The following is a 17,500-nucleotide window of genomic DNA, read 5'->3' as shown; positions in this document are numbered from 1 at the left end:
TGTGTGTGTGTGTGTGTGTGTGTGTGTGTGTGTGTGTGCGTGGTAAACAGGATGTAAACACAGCCTCTCTCCTCAGGTAATTAGAGCTCTGATTGCACCCGGCTTTCCGTTTCCATGGTGACTAATAGGCTTTTCCCTGATAGGCCGGCTGGGTAATCCAATGAAAATGAGCGAGAGGTAATCTGACACTCAATCAGCCCACTTGGCAGAGTTATTATCTGTGTGTGTGTGTGTGTGTGTGTGTGTGTGTGAGAGGGAGAGAGAGAGAGAGAGAGAGAGAGAGTCTAATAAAGATACAAAGAGATTTACTGCGTGTGTATGTGTGTGTGTGTGTGTGTGTGTGTGTGTGTGTGAGGAAAGCCCGTGGTGTTTATTGAACACAGATCTGAACGTCTGCTTCCAGCTGACACACACGGGGAGGGTCTCAGCAAAATTCAGTGGATTTCTTTTTATTTTTTATTCGCCCGACATTCTGCTGAAAATTACCAGAAATTAACAAAACAAATAATAAATCAATAAATTAATTAATAAATAACTACATAAATAAATAATCAGATAAATACAAGAAAATTATATTTCTAATTATACTTCTGCAAAAAAATAAAAAAAATCAAATTATAAGAAAACACAATAAAATAAATTAATTTTTCTAAAAATCAGTACCAAAAATTTTCCCCACAATTCTCAAAATAAATCAAAGACAGTCCAACAAACTAAAAATAGACAGAAAAGAAAAGAAAAGAAAAGAGGAAAAGAAAAGAAAGAAAAGAAGATAAAGAAAAGAGGAAAAGAAAAAAGAAGAAAGAAGAAAAACAAAATGAGCTGAAATCTGAAATTTATCGGAAACATTATCAAAACACTTTGGAAAAATGTCCTATAACCGTATTTATATTTAATATTATTACATTATTAAATTATGTGACAGTAAGAAACATTTTCCTGTGTTTTGGCCAGTTTCAGCTCATTTTTTTATACTTATTTTCATATTCTTCCCATTTAATCTGATGTTACATATTGATTGATTGATTGGTTGATTGATTGATTGATTGATTGATTGATTGATTGATTGGTTGGTTGCTCATCTCCCTGCTCGGACCGGGGGAGATTCTCTGCCTGCAGCTTCAGTCCAGCTCGCTGCTCAAGGGCACGAGGGCAGGAAGCCCCGCCCACCGCAGGAATCTAACTGTGACCTTTCAGTTACATCCCACATGCCAGTCTGAGCTACACACACACTGCCCGCTCAGGCAGAAACACACACACACACACACACACACACACTGTGCAGCATCACAACATTAACCAATGAGCTGGCATTTAGGGGCCTAATGGGCCAGTTAATGTAATGCCCACTGTCAGCACAGATTACTGTGTGTGTGTGTGTGTGTGTGTCTGTGTGTGTGTGTTTGCATGCACATTTGTGTGTAAATATCTGCACGCATATGTGTGTGTGTGTGTGTGTGTGTGTATTCATGTTTAAATCTTAGATGTGAGGCACTTGAGGAAAAACTAAATAGAGATTAGAGGAGCAAGCTGTGTGTGTGTGTGTGTGTGTGCGTGTGTGTGTGTGTGTGTGTGTGTGTGTGTGTGTGTGTGTGTAAGAGAGCCCTAGCTGCAGTGTTTAAACAGTAAAATCAGAGTTACAGTGGATCTCAGATCAGTGCACGCTGATCTTCAGCTCATGAACACACGAGGCAGGAAACCGGCTCGAAGCGTGGAGAAAACAACGTCTGACGTGCACCTGAACGCACCGCCGACCTGCACACGCTGCTCTCTGATTGGTCAGAGCCTCCTGTCTGATCAGTGATTAGCAGAGTGGAGCAGCTCCATTCAGAGCAACACACACACTCTCTTATTATTGCTCTTATTAGTGCTTATTGTCACACACACACTCACACACTCACACACACACACACACACACACACACACGCATACACACACAGAAGAGGAACATCAAGCTGTTGTTTGTGTGTTCGTCCATGCCATGATTACACAGCACAGACACACACACACACACACACACACACACACACACACACACACACACACACACACACACAGAGCTGGTGTCTGCCTTCTGCTGCTGTCAGTTTTCTGGCCCACTTCTACATCAGCTGGTCGACTCAGAGGAACCAGTGCTCCCAGTACACACACACACACACACACACACACACACACACACACACACACACACACACACACACACACACACACACACACACAAACACACACACACACAGACACACACACACACACACACTGCTGCATCAGCAGATTGGTGGCACTGGTGCATTGTGGGACTGTGTCAGGAAGGAACGGAGGCTTTGTTAGGAGAGAATTTTGTCTACCTTTTTTTTTTTTAACCTTTTCTCTGTTCCTCCTTTTTTCCTCTCCTTGATTCCTTTCCTTTCCTTTCCTCTCCTTGTTTCCTTTCCTCTCATCTCATAGATTCCTCTCCTCTCGTTGTTTTCCCCTCCTCTCCTTGTTTCCTTTCCTCTCCTTTCCTTTCCTTTCCCTCCCTTTCCTTTCCTTTTCTTTCCTTTCTTTTCCTTTCCCCTCCTCTTCTCGTTTCCTCTCCTCTTTTGTTTCATCTCCTTTCCTTGTTTCCTTTCCCTTCCTCTCCTCTCCTTGTTTCCTTTCCTTTCCTCTCCTCTCTTTGTTTCCTTTCTTCTCCTCTCCTTGTTTCCTTTCCTCTCCTCTCCTTGTTTCCTTTCCTCTCCTCCTCTCTCCTTCCTTCCTCCATCATGGATCTTTCCTAATAATGAAGCCGAGCTTGAGACAGAACTGTGGAGCGAAGCAGAGGTTTATTTTCAGTCTCTCTCTCTCTCTCTCCCTCTCTCTCTCTCTCCCTCTCTCTCTCTCGCTCGCCCGCTGCGGTGCTTTGTGCTGAGTCAGGAGGAAGCGGGCGGCGTGTTGGGACGGCGGCGGCGGACACATCGATCTTCTGAACCGATCAAAGTTGGCACAACATCTGCCAAAGTGCCTCTCAGCAACGCGCCTGCAGGACTTCCTGCTCCGATCAGATTATGTGGTGACAGAGCGACGCCCCGCCGACGCCCCGCCGACGCCCCGCCGCCGCCTCGCCGCCGCCTCCTCTGCGTTTGCTGACAGGTTGTTTGCGGCTGATGTGAAAAAGAAGTGCGTACAAATTGGACATTTAATAAAATCAACGGAGACGTGAAGGCAGAGACGGACGGACGCCTCAGCTTCTAAACTCCAAGTGCAAAAAACAAGCAGGGATTATCTAATCCCACCGGCAGATTATTTTAAAAAACACATGTGAACACACATGTGATGAGACTGAGCAACATGTCAGGATGTTGAATAAATCCTAAATCCTGTCTCTGTTGAAACCGACTAGGATGTGTTTCACTTCCTTTTTAATCATAAACAAAAATTACACACGCCGTCTTTCAACACATTCTCAGCTTGGGACGACACACACACACACACACACACACACACACACACACGTGATACTTAAACACATGCTAATATTTTAATTTTTTGCGGTGCAATCTGCCAGTAATCCAGAGCAGAATCAGCAAACCAGCAACATCTCAGTAAAAAAATCTTCCAGAGTCTTAAATCTGTCGTCCCAGATTCAAATCAACCTCATCAGGATGTCCCGTCTTTTCCACAGATTTCAGGATAAAACGTCCTGCTCTGTTTACAAACTGAAACAATTTTATTTTAGATTTTTTTTTGGTTTTTTTTCTGTTCCCTCTCAGCTACTGTAGTACAACAGTGTGCTAGGGCCACTAGTGTGTACTCTGATACTAGGGGTAATACTACAAGCAAAAAACTCTAAAATAGTTTCTCTTACAGTTATCTTTCTAATATTCTTATAAAGGCTTCATTTTGAAGACCTCAGCAGATTCTACTCTGACATGGGATTCAGGAACAAGGAGATCCTGCTGATCTGAGCCCAGAATCAGCAGATTGTTTTCTTCTGAATCGGCCCAAGTCACAGCAACGTCTCTTCAGAGTCCAGATGCTGAGGAGGAGGTTGGGGTTCTGGACTCAGACCAGCAGGATTTCCTTCAGACTGGATCCACAGGAGGAGGACAAACTGGTTTCACTGTTTTTGTCTTGTCAATATGTGATTTGTTAATCTCAGAATTTTCAGGGTTTTTTTCTCATAAATTTGTGAGTTTTTCCCCATAGATGTACGACCTCAATATCAAAATTTCTACGTTTTCTCCTGTAAATTTGTGACTTTATAATTTTGGAATTTTCTATCTTTTTTTCTCATAAATTTGTGAGTTTTTTCACGTAAATTCACCATTTTAATCTCAGAGAATATCTGAGTTTTTCTCTCAGGATATTACCCCGCCTCTCCTGGCTGTGATTTTTTTTTCTCCACTCCGCCGTCTCGCTGTGGTCTCCTCCCCGCCACACGCCTCTGAAAACAGGCGTGTCAGCTTCCTGCCGTGATGTCACATGATAAAACCTGCAATAACAGTTCACTAATAACATGTAATAAATGTGTAATCTTGCAGCGACTGTCCCGAGCACCTTGAGGAGCACTGGTGCACCTTGGAGGACAGACATGAAGCTGCTGCCTGGTCTCCTCCTGCTCCTGAGTCTGAGACAAATCTGCAGCAGGAGGAAACCGGCTGAGTCAGGAGGGAAACAAGGTGTTGGCTTCAGATACATAAATCTAATAATGAGAGTATTGGGGCATGTGGCCAGCGGGACAGGCGTGGTTAACAAGACCGTCCCTTGAGCGGAAGGATGACCCCGGCGGCAGCTTCCTGTCCTGTCCTGTGTTATTTAGAAAATTTGTTAAGCGCCTCCTGCAGGTGGTGATGGATTTCACCTGAAAATCAACAAGAAGAGCAACTGTTTGTTCGAGGCGGTCAGAAACGCCCCATGTTTCTGTTTTCTCGGCGTAACGCAGGCGACGTCTCGGGTGGCGCAGCATAAAGAGCGGCAGAGTAAAAGACAGGACTTTGACGTGGGAAACAGGAGCTCGATCACCGTGTGAAGTGAGACCGGTGTCCATTTCCCATGACGACAAAGTGTTTTAACCTGAACCACGACCTTCTCCTAACCTTAACCTCGCCGTGTTGGTGCCCAAACCAAACCGAACTGCCACCGCTGTGACACTGCAGCGCTAAAAACCAAACTCGAATCCGAAAATGTTCATATACCGTATTTCCCCAATTAATCGCCCGGGCATTTAATATGCAAAATCAACTTGGACCCCGGGTGTTTAAAAGAACCAGGCGGCTATTCGCTGCAGGCGAATAGCCGCCACAGACCTGCCACAGACCTGCACCAGACCTGCACCAGGCCATTACTGTGATGACAGCTACTGTCCAACATATTTACAGTCGGTCATTTAAGATTACGGTACACCCTTTTTTCTAACGTTAGCTAGCGCTCTTATTTTGACAGGAAACGGAAGTGCCGCACAGTTATTGTGCGGCTAACTGTTTACTTCTGCAAAAATAAGGTGAATAGCCTTATTTTGGGTTTACCTCAATATAATGCAGGTTATTCGGGTGGGCGTTTAATACGAAAAATGGGTGCAGACCCCAGGCGTTTATAAGAACCCAGCAGCTATTTGCGGCCGGGCGATTAATTGGTGAAATACGGTATGTCATTACGGGCAGTGGAGGAACGAGTTCTGCAAATTACTACTCAAGTAGAAGTACTGTTCCTCTGCTGGTATTTGACTGCAGTAGAAGTAGAAGTACTGTTCCTCTGCTGGTATCTGACTGCAGTAGAAGTAGAAGTACTGTTCCTCTGCTGGTATGTGACTGCAGTAGAAGTAGAAGTAGTGCAGTAAAAATGTCCTGCAGTAAAAGTCCAAAGTGTCTCATGTCAAATGTCCTGGCAGTAAAAGTGACTGAGCTCCTTTTTCCAAACAGTAACTGTGTTCGCTGGGATCTTTTCCATGCAGTTAGAAAAGGAGGAGAGAACACGCTGCACACTACATGCTTTTAAAGGGACATTACACTCAACTGAGGTGAGGACCCTGTAGACTCAACTGACACATGTGGGATAAGCACATCATATGATGGTTGAGTCTACATGGTTCTCATCGTCCATACTTATTGCACATCGTTTGCCAGTCGAGTCTAAATGGTCTACCTTTTTTTTTTGGTGTTTCGTGGTGCAGCTTTTATTGTGAAAATTGGAAATGACAAAAAGAAGAAGCAACAAAGAAGAAGCAGGTTCCTTTTCTAATCTTTGCTGACTGAGCTTTTATTGTGAAAGGTCCATCACAGATCATTTGTTCTCTGTAATGGATGTGATTTTAAAAAGAACTGAAGGACAAATCTCAAACAAAAATGTACTTTAGTAAAAGTAAATTACTAAAATTACTAAAATTACTAAATGTAGTACACAAAAAGCTAATTAATTTCAGTAACATGAGGAAATGTCATTAATTACGTTAATCCCTGGTTATGATACGTGACAAACGCCGGCCGATGTAGATGGTTTTGTACTTCCTTGCTTGTTGACTGGGGTCTGATAAACGTCCAGTCTCTGTATTTCCTCAGCTCCCCCCCCCCCCCCCCCCCCCCCCCCCCCCCACCCTCTCTCTCTCTCTCTCTCTCCATGTTTGCTGGCTGAAGTGAGTCTGAGACAAATCTGCTGCAGGAGGAAAGCGGCTGAGTCAGGAGGGAAACAAGGTGTTTGCTTCTCACCTGGGCTGGTCTCTACAGATACATAAATCTAATAATGAGAGTACTGGGGCGTGCGGCCTGCGGGACGGGCTTGTTTTTAACGGGACCGTCCCGTGAGCGGAGGGTCGCCCCCTGCAGCAGGGCGCTCACCTGCTGAAGGAAGACCTGTCGCTGGAAGCTGCTCAGGATGAGGAGCTGCACCGCTGATGAAGTGAAACACCAGCATCAGCACGGGAGTGTCAGTGGCTGTCAGACGCTCGGCTCAGCGGCGGTGAACTTCCTGCTCACTCACATCTGAGGGATCTGAATGCTGACTTCAGCTGCTGGAGATCAGCTCTCAGTTTGAATATCTGGTTATTATATGACTCCTAACCTGCTATTAAAGGAAAAGTCACCGGGATGTCACCGGAGAAGCGGCGTCACGAGAGTTTTGCACACAAACAAATACCGTCTTCGAGTTCGAGGATGTTTTTATTGATTCAGTGACTTTAAAAATACAACGGCTCTCTGACAACCATGTCTTCAGATACCCACAGGGCAGGAAACTGTCTTTTCTGCCTCCTGGCCACAGGAGCTGCTAAATGACAAAATTCAAAACCAGCTTCCACTATTTTTAGCACATCTATATTTCCAGTAGGGTGGAGATCTGACATCACTAAGAACCAATTTTCCCTGTAAAAGTTGTGGATCAGGCATCTAAAGCAGCAATTTCCAAACCGTGGGTCCCAGCATGGAGACAGGTGGGACGTCTGCAGGCTGCAGCGATGCTTTCTGGATGCAAAATGATAAATGTGTGCAAACGAGGCACAATGTCTACACCAATCAGCTGCCCGAAAGCACCGCCACGCAGGAAGCCCCGTGAAAGTGATGACGCCTGGACAGAGCGGTCCCCGGCCCTGAGTTTAAAGTTGATCCATTCACCAATTTTAAACGGTGCAAAATCTAACTTTAATCACTTTAATTAATGGTTTTACAGACTAAAACTGCTGGAAGAGTCTTTGTTTTAGCTCATCTTTTGACTTCACAGACACAGAAACAGATGTGTCTCCCACAGGTTCCCTGAATGCAACACAGTCGCACAAAACAGTGAAGTGAGAGATGAAGAAGTGGTTTTAAAATGTCTTTAGTTGTGGGGCATGTAAAAAAAAAAAAAAAAAAAAAAACATTAAAAGGGAGAGAAAACCTAAAAAACAAACCAAAAAAAAAAAAAAAAAGGTGCTAAATCCCGCAGGAACGGTCCTTGAAGCGTTTCCGAAACTCTGACTCACAACATGCAACTGGAAAGCCAGCCAGCGACATGGAGCTAAGAGACTCTGTGTTTTTCTAGGTCGCTGACAATATGTGTGTCCTAACCGTGTGTGTGAAACTGGAAATCGTGTCCGACCTCGCCGCCTCGGCTGTCCTGCTCACTGCGAGCTTCGTCCGACCGGCTGGAATGGCTTTGACTCGTCCTGTACAACTCGATTAGTGTGAACAAACAGCGCTCGGCAATACACTGCACCCACAGCTGGTCCCACTGCTCAGCATGGACTGTGTGTGTGTGTGTGTGTGTGTGTGTGTGTGCTTACTGTCAGGGAAGCAGTTGTCAGGGTCCATGGCCTCCTCAGCCATCTCTGAATACTCGTCCTCCTCCTCGCCCGGCTTCCTCAGGTCCACCGTGCTGCCCTCTGATAGGCTGATATCATCTTTCTGCTGAATGAGACGAGAGAAAAGGAACCAATCAGAACCTTTCACGCTTAATCACATCCGCTGCACTCTCCTCTGACTGTCTGACAGGCTGCCGTCCTTTTTCTTGCTTTTTGTTCTGGGTTTTTGCTGAGGAAAACAAGAGAAAACCAACTCGAGACTGTTTGAACCTCATCAGATCCAACACTCTGCCTTCTGATTGGCTGGTTGCACCAATCTGATGAGAGAAGCAACACACACCAACCTCTAAGAACCATTTACAACCATTTACTCCCATGTGATTGGCTGGTATTATCTCAAAATCAACACGCTGCCCTCTGAAAACCCCTCAGGACCACCAATCACAATTCGGTTGCTGCATAAAGTCTAACCTGAAATGTTAAAGGGATTTAAGCTCAGTCAAGTCAGATTTATTCATAAAGAGCTTTTAACACTCAAGACAAATGCTATTGGGACAGTATTAGCATCTTAATAGCATTAGCATTAGCATTAGCATTAGCGCTGGCACCAGTGTCACTATGAGTGTCCACATTAATCTCAGTTTAATTTGTAGATTTGTATCCATATCAAGGTTATTGTCATTAACGAAACCCAACAAAATAACAAAAACCTGGGGTGAAAAAAAAACCTTTTTGTTAAATGAAATGAAAATAAAAATCAGGCTTTACATAAGAAAGATAACTAACTAAAACTGTTTTGTCCATTTAAAAAACAAAAATGAACTAAAAGTGCTGAGAATTTTTTTTTTCGTTGTTTTCGTCTTTGTCAGTTTGTTGGGTTGTTCATCTGTCCAAAGTTAAAAATTTTTTGTAAAATGAAATGATGTTTTCTATTTATCTAGTTCTATTTATCTATCTATCTAGTTTCTATTACACAATAATGACTAAACTAGAACTAAGCATCTTCAGAAAATAAAAACTAGGAAACCCTGCTTTTAAAACGAAATTAATGTAATTGAAAAAAAAAATGTCAAAGTGAAATAAAATAAAAACTAATGAAAAATGCAAAATAATAACCTAAATCCACATAATCCTGTTCATAATATTATTGTATACAAAGTTTTACAAAGTTTTAGCATTGATAAATTACAAACCTTGCAACAAATATTAGCTTTTGTGCTTGTGTTTGCATTAGTGTTGGGGAAAAGGAAACCAACATGTGACTGCAACCTGCTGGCCAAAAGGGGGCGTGGCAGTGGGCGTGGCCTAACCTCAGAAAGCCACAGATGGTCCCAACTATTTAGTGTAACATCACAAAATTTTGACGCAAGATTTGTCGTGGGCTGAGGAACAACATATTAACTTGTCACACTGATCAAACCACGCCCACGCCCTCTGAAACCACGCCCCACTTCCTCACAGGCCACGCCCACCTCCATGTTTGTTTGCACTTTCTCCAAAGGGGGTCATGTGAGGTGTCCCCTGACTCAGTGTGTGGCGGCCAACAAGCTCGTTCACACACACCCATGCCCACGTACACCCAGGCCACGCCCACTTTCATTTTTTGCAGTTTCTCCAAAGGGGGTCATGTAGGGTGTCCTCTGACACAGCCACACCCACTTCTGCTCTTTATTGCAGATTCTGGATCAGAGATATTAGCTCTACTGAGTTTCAAACCCACTGCTGGGGGACAACATGTCAACGTTAGACTGAGTAGTTGCACTTGGTTTCTGTTTTCTGCCAGCAGCAACATTTTCCTCAGCTGAAGCTACGAGACTGAGAGGTTTAAATAAAATTATCCTGATTTGACACGTGATATCTGATAAACAGGAGTCCTGTCGTCACGCTCCAAACCTCCCAGCCCGCTCAGCCTGACCGTCAAATCTGGACAGAGGCAGACGTCAGGAAATCCCTCCCCGAATAACAACTTCAAAAGTCCGTGTGTGCTAAGCATCATGGGAGTTTAGCCTGACAATGGGACGGGGGAGATGGAGGCACAGTGGAGCAGCTTTCTGTGCCGGCTGAGCCCGAATCTGGCAGAGTCAGAGAGAGATGGATCAGATGGAAAATATCTGGACAAAGACACAGCAGGGGCATGAGTGTGTGTGTGTGTGTGTGTGTGTGTGTGTGTGTGTGTGTGTGTGCACAACAGAAAGAGAAAGACAAAAGAAAGAAAGTGAGTGAGAGTCAGTATGTGAGTGTGTGGGTATGTGTGTGTGTGCATTTGAAAAAGAGTATCAGAGTGTGAAAAAGAGAGATAAAGAGTATCTGGGAGTGAGAATTGTGTGTGTGTGTGTGTGTATGTGTGTGTGTGTGTGTGTGGACAGGTGAGCTAACTACCTGAGTCAACAGCTAACTCATGAATACATTCAAAGTCTGGCAACAGAGAGAGGCCACTGTGACGAATGTCAGCCTTGGACGCACACACACACACACACACACACACACACCTATACACACAGGATAAGTCAAGCGCACATTTGCACAAAGGTACATACATAATCTCTAAGACACACACATACACGTGGACAGAGAGGTACAAAATGGGACAATGTCACACACACACACACACAGACACACACGCACACACACACACACAGACACACACACACACACACACACACAGACACACACACACACACACACACACACACACACACAGAGCAGCCTTGGACCGGATCCCCCTGACAGCTGAAGTTCATAATGAGCGTTTTAAATGTATTTCTGTTCACAAGCTGCTTCTGTTCTGCACTCAGACACAAACTGCTGCAGTAATCTGATTACATGGAATCAGATTAAAGGAAAGCTTGTTAAAGGTGCAGTGCGCATCACATTAAATCTCAGAATCTGTGACCTCGGTAAAATGACAGCAAACCAGCTGACTAGTTGTTGTTTGTGCTCGTTTTTCTTCGACATTCGGACCACAAGTGTCGGTGTTTGAACAATCAGAGGAATAAGAGGTGATGACGGCTTCTTTCTGGTGGTGTTAATGCAGAGAACTTTAATTTGAAAGTTTTTTTTAGGGTTTAGGGTTTTTTTAATACATGCACCCACCTGACACTGGCCAACATGAACCACCTGGACCTCCCCTGACCCACATGCTACTAATTCAGTAAATCTGATGCACCTGTACCTCATGGCCGTCATATCTGTAGACTGCCTCAGATTATTGTTTGTAACGGCGTCATCGCACAGGACAACCTCAACCTCAACCTCAGCATCGCAACATGTTTAAACTTCCTCTGATTAAGTCGATGATGTCATCAGTGGTTTCCTCTTCTTCCTCACTTAAAAAAAAAAAAAAAAAAAAGTTTTGGCGGCATAAACCAAAGCTATGAAAAAAACCTCTCGAAAACACATGAACCGACCAAAACCACAGTCGCAAATGGATATGATGAAGCTGCTTGTGTGTGTGTGTGTGTGTGAATGTGGAGAGAGAGAGAGAGAGAGAGAGAGAAGGACATGACGGAGAGAGAGGAGGAGAAGGTGGACTGGTAATGCACAGCCTCACCTACTGCATGCAATGTTTCTGTAAGTCATTTCGAATAACAAAATTATTTTCCTGCTGCCTAGTTGGCTGGGTAACAGTGTGTTCAGGTTAGCAGTGACATGATTAGGCTGTTGGCTAAGATTTTTGTGTGTGTGTGTGTGCGTGTGTGTGTGTGTGTTAAATGTAGCCGTGAAGCGTCTCCGGGCTGCAGGATGCACGCAGGCGTTTGTTTTGATGTGGATCATTTCACGGCGGAGAGGGAGAATCAAAGCGGAGCTGGACTCCCTGCCAGCTGTCACCGCAGACAGCCCCGCACCTGCACGTCTGAGCCCCGCCGGGGTCAAAGGTCACCTGGTTAGACACTGCAGAGGCGGGCGGAGCAGCGGGGTCACAGGCATTTTTACAAGCTGCCATTCCAGGGCAGAGGAAGGCTTACACACACACACACACACACACACACACACACACACACACAGAGACATGCCGGTCATGGACAGAATACACCTGGCACAGCTGCAGGAAAATAGAGTCACACACACACACATGCAGGACCAGGCGTTTACAACAGGGCATCTGGGGTTTTAAGGGTTCGGTGCACAAACACACACACACACACACACACAGACATAGACAGTCCCAGGTGTTTATTATGGGGTTTTGTGGTCGCGTGTCCCAGTCAGCAGCTTCACCCTGACCTGATCTGAACCCAGTTTTGTTCCGTCTGACTCCAGTTTGACTCGTCCCTTTAATTCCATTCATTAAACTCCTCCATCAGAAACCGAAGCTCATCCTACTGTTACTCCCGCCTGCTGTGGGTAAGAACATCAGCTAAAGCAGGAAAAGCTCTCAGTAGAGTCACACCTCCATTAACACGACACAAATTTGCCAGCTCCACATGTTGGATATTTACCAAAACACAACCACGCCACACTTTGGACAATCAGAGTGGCAAATCCATCAGCTCAACTTTAAGCAAATCTGTTCCTAACTTTTTGAGATATCCTGCTGACAAACAATCTAACAAACCAACAAATGTGGAATGAGGTGAAACATGATTCTGATGTAAACTGAGACTGTGCTGCCAGAGGAGCTAAAGCCAGCTAAATCACCTCTTAAAGCACATTGCAATGGTTTATTTGACTTATTTATTGTTGATTAATTTTAATGCAGTGCGTCATCTCTTGGTTTTTATGTCATGTCTTCTTTATTCTGGTCGTTAAACTGATCTCAGTGTCTCGCACAAGCAAAGAGATGACAAAAGCCGTAAGTCAAGTCAAAGCGGCATGAGCAGCTAAGGAAAAGGACCAGGACAGATTGTACCCTCAACTCTGTTCTGGATTGCACAAATCTCGAAATTTAGCAAGTGATTTAATGTTCAAGTCTTATTTTTCTTCAAACAGAGTGAAAAAATCTACCAGTGGGATGAGATAATCCCAATTGTTTCTAATGCAGTTTCACTTAATTTCGGGATTTTCTCTAGGCATAAGTATAAATCTGTTGAAATGAGGTAGAATAAGGCAGATCAGCCCACTAGGATCAAGAAAATGACACTTGATTTAAAAAAAAGTCTGGGAATAAGGTAATTAGGGTTGGAAACAATTGGGATTATCTCATCCCACTGGCAGATTACTGACCTTGTTTGAAGGGAAACAGGGTTTGAACAGTGACCATGAGACTAAAGGACTTGTTAAAATGAGATTTTTTTTTTGCAGTGTAAGAAGAAAACCCCAGTTAAGCAGTATTTAAGATGTGTTCATACTGGAAAAGGACACTGAATACACTTCCGGAGCCTGGCTGTATGCAGACAGATACAGGATAAATATGTTAAGAAGTTGTACGCTGACTGCTACTGTAAACACTGCTGTCTGACCTTTGACCTTGGCAGTTGTTCTCGCTCACCTCCAGCAGCTGATTCAGGCTTTATGAGACTGTAAAGCCACGCTCGGTGATTTATGGCGCCGTTAAAGCCCAGGTCATCTATTTAATCATTACATAAGCAAACACAAGGTCTATTAAAACAGCTCTACAGCCTCCATTTACAGTGAGATGCTCGGGTCCCAAAAATAAATTATATAGGACGGTGCGAGGGCGAGAGAAAGAGAGAGAGAGAGAGGGGGAGAGAGAGAGAGAGAGGGGGTAACAGAGGAGAGAGAGAGAGACACAAAAGGGGCAGAGAGCCAGGGGTCAAATTCACAAAAGCCTCCTTAATCTTCTTAAGCTAAGCCATTTTTTTCATAATTATAGTCTTACTAAAAAGATTTAGAAATTGCTAAAAAAAAAAAAACAACAAACAACAACAACAACAACAACAACAACAAAAAACACTTTTTATATTGTTTAACATTTCGATTTGCAAGTTATGAATGACTAGGATTCTTGAAGGCAAAGTTTTCAAATTTTGTCCTTCTGGTTTTTCTTAACTTTAAGACTTTAACCTTCCTCCTGTCTCAACAATCAGACAACACAGCAGATCAGTCACAGCATTAACAGTTGTACTTTATCTTTGATTTTAAGGTTAACATTTTATTTTTAAGCCTAGCTTCTCATTGTTTTTTTTTTTTTAATTTGGTGTGTGTCTCATGAAAATAAACTCAGACAAAAGCAGTAACCAGAAACTGAGTTTTCTCCAATACATTTACTTAGCTGAACGATGAACATCATCACCTTAAATAATTGTTCCAAACTGTTTTGTTTTTTTCTTTTAAGTAAAAGCTTAGAAGAAATTCTTCTTTGGTAACTGTCTTAAGAGCAATTGTGTGAATCCAAATTCAGATTTTTATCAGATTTCTGCACTTCCTGCTTTCCGTGCTGATATGATGTTTTTGTACCTTTTTTTTTTTTGTACAACCTTTTTGTACAACCTTTCAACATGCAGAAGGAGCTGCGTTTTGAAAGAGTCACAGTTTCTACCGATTTTATATGATTTTTAATTTTTTATTTAAGAATAAAAACAAAGGTTGGAGGATGGTTGGATCTAATGTCGGGAAGATACTGGTCTTTTTCTTTCCTATTTATTTTAAGTTAAGGCGAGACAAACAGCAACACAAGTAGTCTGGACATGACAATGAAGAGTGATTACGATCGTAAAAGATAAAAGAGGGACAGAGAGAGAGAGAGAGAGAGAGAGAGAGGAATATAAATAGCCAGAGGATCAGTGTTAATATGTTGGTGTTAATGGAGGATTGACTCCCACACAAAAGCAAAACAAACAGGATCACTGACCAGTAACCTGATAACCAACAGGCACTCGGCTGTCCAACCTCTACCTCGCTCTACCACTCTTCTCTCTCTCCTTCACCCTGACTCGCTCTCTCTCTTTTTCCCCATGACCTAAAACTTTTCTCTCAACTGCACAAACTTCACATCACTAAACCTCAAGTTAAGAAGTCATGTCTGAGTCTCTGAGGTCATGTCCACTCATCAAGGTCACATCTGAGGCACTGAGGACATGTCCGAGTCATCAAGATCATGTCCAAGTCACCAAAGCCTCATCAAAGTCACCAAGGTTATGTCCAAGTCACCAAGGTTACGTCCAAGTCACCAAAGTCTCATCAAAGTCACCAAGGTTATGTCCAAGTCACCAAGGTTACCAAGATTATGTGTGAACAATCAATATCATGTCTGAGTCACTCAGGCCATGTCCGAGTCTTGAGGTCATCATCCAAATCACCAAGATCATATTCAAGTCAACAGAGTCACATGAAATCCAAGTCACCAAGTCATGTCTGAGGCACCAATGTCATTGTCCAAGTCACCAGGATCGTGTTTGAGTCATCAAAGTCAACTGAAGTCCATGTCACCAAGATCATGTTCAAGTCACCAAGATCATGTCCAAGTCATCAAAGTCACATGAAGTCCATGTCACCAAGTCATGTCTGAGGCATCAAGGTCTTGTGGGAAACAACAAGGTCATTTCCGAATTACCGAAGTCATTGTCCAAGTCGCCAAGATCATGTCCGAGTTAACAAAGTCACATAAAGGCCAAGTCACCAAGTCATGCCATAAGGTCATTGTTGAAGTCACCAAGATCATGTGCACATCAACAAGGTCATGTCTGTGTGTCCAAGGTCATGGGCAAGTCACCAAGTCTGATCTGAGTCATCAAGGTTTTACCAGCATCATGTCAAAGTTACCATAGTCATTTCTGAGTTACCAAGTCATGGCTGTGCCTCCAAAGTGCTCTCCACATTGAGTCTTAAACCCTCTTTTATTACATCCAATGTTAACTCAACGTTTTGGATTTTGGTCATGTTATTTATTTTTTAATTGTTCTTCAAGACCTAAGTTGAGCAGTCAATTCATCACACTTAATGATTAACTCGTCATCCTATCAGATGTTCACCCAGCTGAACCAAACTGGTCATGAATACTTTTGTTGAAATAAGTGGTCCTGTGTGTGGTGTCCCCCAAGGTTGGATTTTGGGCCTTTTGATTTTTACATAGGCTCACAGTTTGTTTACATGTTTGCCTGAGTTGATAACATGTCAGGTGATCAGATCTAAATTTAGAGAAATGCTGAAAACCTGTGAAGCTGATGTCTGGCGCCATGGAGACCCAAGTTCAAGATCATGCCTTCAATGCAAAAGTCAACATTCAGGTCCGAGTCATCAATATTGAAGTCCATGTCAAGTTGAGAGTTAATCAAGTCTGAGTTGAACCACGAGTCATCAATGTTTAAGACCAGGCCGGGTCACGAGACATCAGCATTCAGGTCCACGATAAAACAACAAGCCATTAATGTTTAACCCCAAGTCTGAGCCATCAATATTCAAGTCCGAGACGAGTCATGATTCGAGTTGCGAGTCATCAATATTCAAGTCAATGTCAAGTGTAAGTAATCAGCACTGAAGTCCAAGTTGAGTCGCGAGTCATCAATATTCAGGTCTGAGTCAAGTCTGAGTAACTGATATTCAGGTGTGACAAGACGAGTCATCAAAGCTGGGACTCGAGTAGCGGCAGTGCTCACATCACAGTCTTATGCAAGCAGGATGTGAGGTTGCAAGTTGAAATCCCTGGTGAAAACTGTGCATTTTTCCTGCTATGATAAAGGGATAGTTCACACAATTTGAACATTCTGAAAATAACCGCTTTAATCCACTCAAATAAGTCTCACCATCACTTTAAAGTGTTGCTTTCCCAAATGAAAAGGCACATATACCGACCGAGTTAACACAGACAATAGTTTTTCTTGAATTACTGTTTTCTAACTGTATTTTCCCTGTTAGCAACATCCAGACAAATCCAGTAACTTACACACTTCCTGTACCACTCCACCCAGATGATCAGAGGCCACAGAGACAGAAGAAGATTGACTGAATTTGCTGTTGTTTGTTTTCTTTAGATATTGTAACGAGCTCCTTTTTCCCTTCTGCTCCCCAAATGTTTCATGAACCCCTTCTCAACACTATAACACCATTACAGATGCCATTCCTCAGACAGGTAACAATTGTGCTACACATCATCAAACTCAAACTTTGTTTATTTAACAATTTGCGTGGATTAAAGTGGTCATTTTTCAGAGTCTTAGCCGGGGGGAGGCTAACGGTTAGCATTTGTAGCTTCCAGCCCGTAGCCAGCACTCACATAGCACCACTACTGTCCTGTGTAGCATAATAATATCACACTTTTCAAAATGAATGAACTATCCCCTTAATGGTTTGAATCCTCAGACGGCTAAAGGAGTTAAGACAAAGAGAGAGAGGAAGAGGACGAGTCTTTCTCCCCTGTTCAACTCCTGATTTCTGCG

General features: G+C 43.3%; 1 protein-coding gene across 1 annotated transcript in view; it reads right to left on the bottom strand.

The window, feature by feature from the left end:
- scn5lab (sodium channel, voltage gated, type V-like, alpha b) overlaps nucleotides 1-17,500 on the bottom strand; it is a 192,721-nt gene that overhangs the window by 28,782 nt on the left and 146,439 nt on the right. The window contains exon 22 of the mRNA XM_030079285.1: nucleotides 8,208-8,331. Coding sequence (XP_029935145.1) covers nucleotides 8,208-8,331 — 124 coding nt within the window. The remainder of the gene's footprint in view (nucleotides 1-8,207; nucleotides 8,332-17,500) is intronic.

The sequence above is a fragment of the Myripristis murdjan genome, chromosome 20 (assembly GCF_902150065.1).
Source record: "Myripristis murdjan chromosome 20, fMyrMur1.1, whole genome shotgun sequence".
Lineage (NCBI taxonomy): Eukaryota > Metazoa > Chordata > Actinopteri > Holocentriformes > Holocentridae > Myripristis > Myripristis murdjan.
The sequence above is the reverse complement of the archived record's forward strand: the minus strand, read 5'-3'. Positions and strand labels throughout refer to the sequence as shown.